The following is an 8,132-nucleotide window of genomic DNA, read 5'->3' on the forward strand; positions in this document are numbered from 1 at the left end:
CAATTGAATAATAATAAATTGTTACCTCCGTCGTAAGGGAAATGATTCATAATTCCAGAGCTGTGTACCCTTCCTCTACAGAAGGGTTGTTTGTACCCTCTTTTAATTTGGACACAAAGAGCATTGTCAGGCATACAACTGATAAAGAAGTATTCCCATCAACATCCTTTCCCCCTCTATTACTCACTCACCTGCTAATGATGTGAAATGTCAGGTTGATACATAAGATCCTGTTGTCACATTATGAAACATAATAACAAAAGGATCATTACATCATAATTCATTATTGCAAAATAGCAAAGAGTTTTTATTAATGACTTCACAGGGTTTTCAAAGTTTCCAACTTTGAAATTGGCCATCTTATCTCTGACCAGCTTTCCAAATGCTTCAGGTTTATGACCTCAAATCACTTTCCTGGAAATATGAGTACAACACATTAACACTATTAAGAGCCTATGCCACTGAGGACATCTGGGCTAAAAATCACCCAGATTGAAGTTTTCTGGAGTCCCAGTTGAGATTCCATTTGTGATCAACAATGTTTTACTTCTCAGCTAGTGATCCGGGTACTAACAACCTTCACTATTTTTTCCATGTTAATGTAATGACTGCTGCAAATCAGATCTTCTTATTTCATGGTGGGAGAAAAAAAATAAACTAGAAAAGCCTCATGTGCAAATCCTCAATATTTTCCAGATGAGAGAAAAAAAAGCAACAGTGGAAAAATTGTTTTAAAATCTGAATGTTAGAAACTATAAAATATATGGCTAGTTCTAAAGCATTTAGGTACTTGAAGGGTAGTCCTTCTGCTTTTGAATGCATAATATTTATCCTAGCTCTAGTAAATATCACAGCCAAAGAGTTCTAATCGAAGAGTAATGCTTTGATTCCATGACTTGGGAATGATACGGATGAACCTGGAAAAGATGGGTGGGTTGAAAAAATTCTTGACGTGTCCTTTGGGATTAACATTTCCCACAAAAATCTGAAAATGAAGGATAAGAAAAGAATTAGCACAAGAAAGGCATGCAGAAAGATACCCAGAGAAACTCTTTATGCCCTTTAATTCAGATGGGATGTTTTCTGTACTTTCTGTCCAGTTCCCCCTCCTCCTTGTAGGATAGGATACTTTTGTGAACTCATCATAGACCTTGCCTGGGCATGTGAGTTTCTAGGTTGATATAGAAGAAGATGAAAAAAGCTAATAAGGAGGAAGAAGGTAGCTAGAGATCAGTAGAGGCACTTCTATAGGTAATAACTATGACAGGTAGTAAAAACTAATTTATATTGTTCATTTAAAAAATGCAACTATAAAGCATTATGTTGGACATGTAGTTGGAAGATCTTACTAGCTATGTGACCTTCACCAAGTGATTTAACCTCCCTGAGCCTCAGTTTTCCCATCAAAAATGGAGGATAAAATAATAGCTTTATTATCTCCTAGCTTTGTGAGGAAAACCAAATGAGTTAATGAAGCAATTATAAGTTACGAGCGCTATGCCTGGGAATTTGTAAGCACTTCATAAATGATAAATGAAGAGATGTCCTATTTCTGCACCAGAGTTCCTTGAGGGCAAAAATTTCTTTGTATTCTGCTGTTTTGCTATGGCCTAGTTCATAGCAATGCCTTCCTCTGTAAATGTTTGTTGGTGATGACCAGAATGTTTCCGGTTCTGAAAATGGCTACCTTCACTGCTGGGTAAGAGGAACCAGTTTAGCAAGCTATTCATAACACAAAAAGAAGTTAGAGGTGTGATATAGCAGGTCACTTTTGAGGAACTCTGCTTTCCCACACTTTGCATTAGAAGGCCCTACTTGTTGCTTCAGAATCACTGTAATGAAGGAGCTGGCTGCCATGCAGGTGAAGTGTAGAGGATGGAATTATGCCAGCCCCCCAGGACTCTAGGCTGGAGGACAGAGTGGTATATGCACCAGGGGTCCTGGACCCAAACTGGCAGAGAGATGGTTGAAACTCACTCACTAGCAAAGCCTAGCCCTTTTAAGCTCAGGATTCTATGGGCCAGCCCTGAGAAATGAAAGTAATCCTATTGGACAATAGGAGAGGTCAAGCAGGAAGGAGGTTGACACTTCCTGGACCTAACTGCTTAATGGAGTTTGCCAGCTGTAACTTATAGAATGTTCAGACAAGTGACATTTACTTGGTCTTTGGTTAAGGTAAGTCAACGACTTCAAGATCTTTAAGCTTATAGGTCAAAGGGGTTTATCAGTGATAAATTGAATTAAGTAAGAGGGATTGGAAAGTGGGTAAGGTAAGCTAAGATCTTGAGATGACTAACTTCAATTAACTACTCTAAGAAATACTGAAGGTCTTCCTATGGTGCAGAAGAAAAGAACGCCTTAGGGACAGACTTAACTCTGATATGCTTCATTGCTGACCCAGGGCTGTGAAGCCCTGGGCCAGATGGTGATGTCTTGAGGATAGAAATAGACTCTTGTTTCCTAAAAGGGTTGTTGGGTTTGCCAAAGAGCTGTTGGTATTTGGCTAGCAATGGTAATTGTGCCTACCTGCCTAAGGGAATCTAAACCCAAACCACCCCAAGGCCCAGTTCCACATTCCTCCTCCCTCTCCCTCAGTTCAGCCCAGAAGTAGAAGAAGAAATAAACAACTGAAGTCAGGGGTCTGGGACCCTTCTTTTATACCCTGACTTCAAACTGCCATCCTGGCACCTGCCTGGGTTTCATGCCAGGTTCTGTGTTCTAAATGGACAACTGCCAGCTTGCAGCTATGAAAGCATGTTTGCAAGATTTTATACACTACACTAATACAGCACAAGTTTATTATCAGTGTATATCAAATTTAATTAAATAATTAAAAACCCTTGGATAATTAATGATTATGATAATAATAATAAGCTTAAGCACTAATGCTTTTATTCAGCTACCAAAAGCAGTTATTTTTTTTCCACTTGTGCACTAGTCCATGGGACAATAAATCTACACAAAAGAAAGTATCACAGTGACATCATAGGGCCATTTAAATTTAATTTTTACCAAATGATATGAAAAAGAAAGATTTTTGCATGATAAAACTACTACTACTAACATATTAATGATAGTACTAAGTCTTCAAACACTATCTCTCCTCCAAATAAAAATGTTTTTCACATATTGGTGATGGATAATTAAAAGGCACTACCCCCAATTCCTGGTTGCACCAACCAAAGCATAGAAAATGAGATTAATTTTGGGCAAATCAATGACTTTTTCCTGTTGGCTTTTTAGCTGGTTTAGGTTTAAAATGCCAGAGTTGGATTAGATACTTCTAGGTTTCCTTCTAGCTCTAAAAATTCTGTTTCTAAACAAAACCTGGATATAAGCTTATAAGGTCAGAGAGTAGTGTTGGTGGAACTTAGATGTCCCTTTCCCAAGTACCTATCTTGGGGATTGCATTGCCATCTCTTTGCTAAAACTTCCCATCATACCTTTTCCGTCATAGACAATTTATCCTTATAAGGTTTCCATGATGTGCCGTGATCGCTGTAGAAGATGGCGTAAGTCATCACATACATTTCACTTGACAAAGACGTGGCACCTTGAGTTACAATTGCTGTTATTTTCTTGGGTTTGAGCAGGTCTATCTGAAGCCATTGCTTATTGTTGTTTGACTGAGAAAGTTACAGACATTTTAACAAGTCAAATGCTTTAGGTATATAATATTTACAGACATGAATCATAAAGGGAGAGATAAAAGGATGGGAAATTCTTTGTGTGCTACTTCAGATGGATCGTGGTTTTACAAAAGACTTCAGGGTATATGATTTATCTTGAAATAGTTGAAAGGCTGGTATGAGGAACAGGGATTAGATTTGTTCTACTTGATCTCAGGGGAGAGAATGAAGAACAATGGATAGATGCCATAAAGAAAAAATTCCTTAAAAACTGGTTATTCAAAATGGGATGCACTGCCTCAAGAGGGTGGCTCCTCACCAAACATCTTAGAACCAAGGTTGGAAGGCTACGCACATGCAGAGTATATTATAGAGGGGTACCTTTTGTAGTTAGTGATTGAACTGAATGGCCATTGAGACCCCTTGTCATTTTGTGATGATGCAAGAAATAATATTGGGCAGGTAGGTTGCACAGTGGATAGAATGCCATCAGGAATTCATCTTTGTGAGTTCAAATTTGGCCTCAGACACTTACTAACTATATGACCCAATGCAAAGTCATTTAACTCTGCCTCAATTTCTTCGTCTGTAAAATGAGCTTGGATAAGGAAATGGTAAACCACACCAGTATCTTTGCCAAAGAAACCCCAAATGTGTTCATGAAGAGTCAGAAACAACTGAAACAACTGAAGAAAGAGAGATAAAATCCCTCCTTTTATGCAACTTTGCCAGATAAGCCTAGAAATAATTTTGAAGCTCTATATAGAGAAATACAATGGTGCTCTGCATCAGTCAAATTCTAGCCACCACCCTGGAATTTGAACTTTTGAAATTCCTTAACCTTGGGTGATCCCCACCAACCAGTTACTCTTTCCATTTCTGCTCCCAGTCTGCTGAGTGTTACTGAAGAAGCCAAGAAATAATGCTAATTTCATCCAGTGTGAATTTATTGCATAACCTTGGCTGAGTATTTGTTGCTACTCAGAAACACTTTAATTAGTTCTTACTGGCACCATATCATATTCTCTGTGGAAACTTTGGCAGCCCTTCTCTCTTTCCATCCTTCACATTTAGAGCAAATTGATTTCTCTTCTGTTTTTGAGATCAAAGCTGTGTGACCTGAGTTCTCTTGACTTTGTAGGACTTTAGAATTGGAAGATAACTTAGATATAATTTAATCTTACCCCCCACCCATTTTACAAGTGAGGAAAATGAGACCCATAAAGTTTAGGTTGATTGGTTGCAGTAAAACACTCAATAACAGCCAAAATTCAAACCGAGGTTCTCTATTTGAAATCCAATGCTTTTTTCACCTCACAATAGTTACTTCTACTTCCTTATCCATATTAAAACTTTTCTTGGCCTTCTCCTATCTTCTTTTCCTTCTCAAAACTCTATTCCATTCCAAAGCTACTTATTGACATTTATTGGTTGTTGTTCAATAATTTCAGTCATATTCAACTCTTCTTTGGGGTTTTCTTGGAAGAAATATTGGAGTGGCTTGTTATTTCTTTCTCCAGGTTATTTTACAGGTGAGGAAACTGAGGCAAAGAGGGTTAAGTGATTTGTCCAAGCTTACAAAGCTAGTGTCAGAGGCTATATTTAAACTCAGGGAGATGAGTCTGATTTAGGCCACCCAGCTGCCCCATGTACCCTTAATTCTGTCCTTTGTCAACCAGTCACAGTTATTTTAAAACTTTTAATCTTTTCCCTTTGCTCTTTCTATAAACATACTCTGACCTGGATGAAGAAAAAAACAAAACAGCCTTCCAAAAAACCCTTGAACCCATTGATATTCCAGTAATTGTTTAATAATTGACTGAAAAAAACATACTCTTGACACACTTTTATGTTTAATCTGCATTAACATTTTCTCTATTACTTAAGCCCATGAAAGCAACAAAACTATAAACCAAGTCCTTATTTATAACATTTGTTGATTTTTGAAGTATTAATGCTCACACTGAAAATTTAATAATTGGCTTTCTAGAGTCAGCACCAACTAGCTTTGGTACACATTTGTTCATATCCTATATTCTCTCTCCTTTTATCTGCTGGATTTTTCCAAAGTAGTCCAAGTAATAACTTATACCAGTTATTCTACTTATTGATGCCTTTGCAGAGTGATTTCCATTTCTATTATTCTACTGAAATTATTCTGTTAAGGTTCACCAGTAACATAACTGCCAAATACAATAGACTGTTTTCAGTCTTCAGTCTCCAGGTGCTGGCCTTGGAGTCAGAAACAGGGTTTGAATTCCACCACTGAGAACATCTAAGTTCTATGACCTTGGGCAAGTTTTCTAAAGTCTCTTAAACTCAGTTTCCTCATCTTTGAAATGGACATGAAAATAGAACCTTCCTCAGAGGAGAATTAGATTAAATAATGTGTATAAAGTGCTTTGTAAAACAACTTATTATTAATAAAATTATAAATAAAATCTTTAAAAAAGATTTGGAAAGTAGTCCAAGTAACAAATAAAACATAATAATATATTACATGTAATATGTTATATTATATCAAAATATAAATAAAATCTTTTTTTAAAGATATTGTTCTTCTCAAAAAATTTTAGTGTAGTTTTAAATCACTAAACATTTATTAAGGACTATGATAAATAAAAAATGGAAAAAGACAGTCCCTGCCCTAAAAGTGCTTACAATCTAATTGGAAGCATTTTCTATTTACAAAAACTGCCTCTCTAAAAAGGTATCTTCCATGCCTGAAATGTACTTCCTCATTACTTCCCTTGGATTTTCAAAGCTAATTTCAAACCCCACTCCTATATGTAGATTTTCCCTAGCTGCTAATTCTTCTCTCTCCAAAATTACCTTATCTTCCTTTTGTGTGTGTATGCTTATGTGTTTATATGTAGTCAACTCCTTTTCTCCTCTCTGAGAGAATATAAGCTCCTTGAAGGCAGGAACTGTTTCATTTTTGTCTTTTTATCCTCAGTGTCTGGCACATAGTATATACTTGAAAAATGCTGGTTGGTGGATGATAATTACATAAAGAGCCATCTGCATAAAGATAATAATTAAATTTATGGAATATGATGTGATCACCATGAGAGGAAAACGAGAGAAGAAAAGGACTCAGGATAGATTCCTGGACACACTGTGGATACATGTAGTGGATAATGCTTAAGGCCTGAGAAGGTTTAGCCCAATAGGTAAGAAGAGAATCAGAAATTACAATTCCTTGTGGAGGAAAGAGCCCCTAGAATGAAGGAAATGGTCAGCAATGTCAAATGCTATAGAGAGATAAAGCAAAGAGTCTCGAGAAAAAAGCCATTAAATTTGGCAATGGAGAGATGATTAGGGATAGGAGAAGAGTAGTCTCAGCTGACAAGTAGGACTGAAAGCCAGGCTGCCAGGGGTTGAGAGCTGAATGGAAGGAGCTGAATATTTTTTGCCTCCCTTTTAAATGAGAACATTTGACTAATTGATTTCTACTGATCCTACTAGTGCTAAAATCCTATGCCTCTATGTCCCATGCATTCCCATTTCTGTGCCTTGATGTATGCCATTCCATGGCTAAGAGATGCCTTTTTCCTCCTCTCTTTCTGTCATGGGCTTCCCTTGATTCCTCTCCATCAGAAACTAGAGAGAATCCAAGCAGAATCCCAAGTAGAAATGAGAAGGAAAGATGAAATTATCTGACCTTGAAGAACTCTTGGCTTATACTTCCCCTGAGTAAGTCATTTAACTCCCATCTGCCTCAATTTCCTCAGTTGTATAATGGGAATAATAATAGCATTTATACCACAGAGTTGGTTGAGGATCAACTGAGATATTTGTAAAGTACTTAACATAGTGAAGGGTTCTGTAAGCACATAGTAAGTACTTCGTTTTAAATGTTTATTCCATTTCTCCCCACTTGCGATGATATATAGGTGTGGGAAACTCTTGCTAAGAAATCTCCTTCCACTGAGGTAACTTGGCAACTAATCTGGGAATACTGTTCACTAGGTACATGTTTATTGAATTGAACAGCCTCTAAAATGGAACCATGAGAACTGGATAGTCAATCAGCAAGCATTTATTAAATACCTATTGTGTACAATAGATAAACAGATAGAGAGATAGAGAGAACATTTATTAATCATTTGCTCTATAATAGGTTCTTTGCTAAACCCTGGGAATATAGATATAGGTAACAAACAATGTTATCTTTAGCCATTGAATAGTGATGAATGAGTTTGCATCCTCTGAGGTAGAACTTGGCCAAAAAATAAAATAAAATAAAATAAAATAAACCCCCTTCCTTACTGTTTTGTCCTCATGCTAATAAAATAGGACTTTTTTCAAAATGACAGCAGCACTACAAAGGTGAGAGAGAGAGAGGAGAGAGAGGGAGAGGAAGAGAGGAAGAGAGAGAGAGAGACAAAGAGAGAGAGAGAGAGAGAGGGAGAGGAAGAGAGGAAGAGAGAGAGAGAGACAAAGAGAGAGAGAGAGAGAGAGAGAGAGAGAGAGAGAGAGAGAGAGAGAGAGAGCGAGAGA

General features: G+C 37.1%; 1 protein-coding gene across 1 annotated transcript in view; it reads right to left on the reverse strand.

Moving 5' to 3' along the window:
- Window positions 1–279: 279 nt before the first annotated feature.
- F5 (coagulation factor V) overlaps window positions 280–8,132 on the reverse strand; it is an 87,018-nt gene continuing 79,165 nt past the window's right edge. Inside the window, 2 exon segments of the mRNA XM_044674876.1 lie at window positions 280–985; window positions 3,444–3,626. Coding sequence (XP_044530811.1) covers window positions 839–985; window positions 3,444–3,626 — 330 coding nt within the window. The 3' untranslated portion in view covers window positions 280–838.

The sequence above is a fragment of the Gracilinanus agilis genome, chromosome 4, assembly GCF_016433145.1.
Source record: "Gracilinanus agilis isolate LMUSP501 chromosome 4, AgileGrace, whole genome shotgun sequence".
Lineage (NCBI taxonomy): Eukaryota > Metazoa > Chordata > Mammalia > Didelphimorphia > Didelphidae > Gracilinanus > Gracilinanus agilis.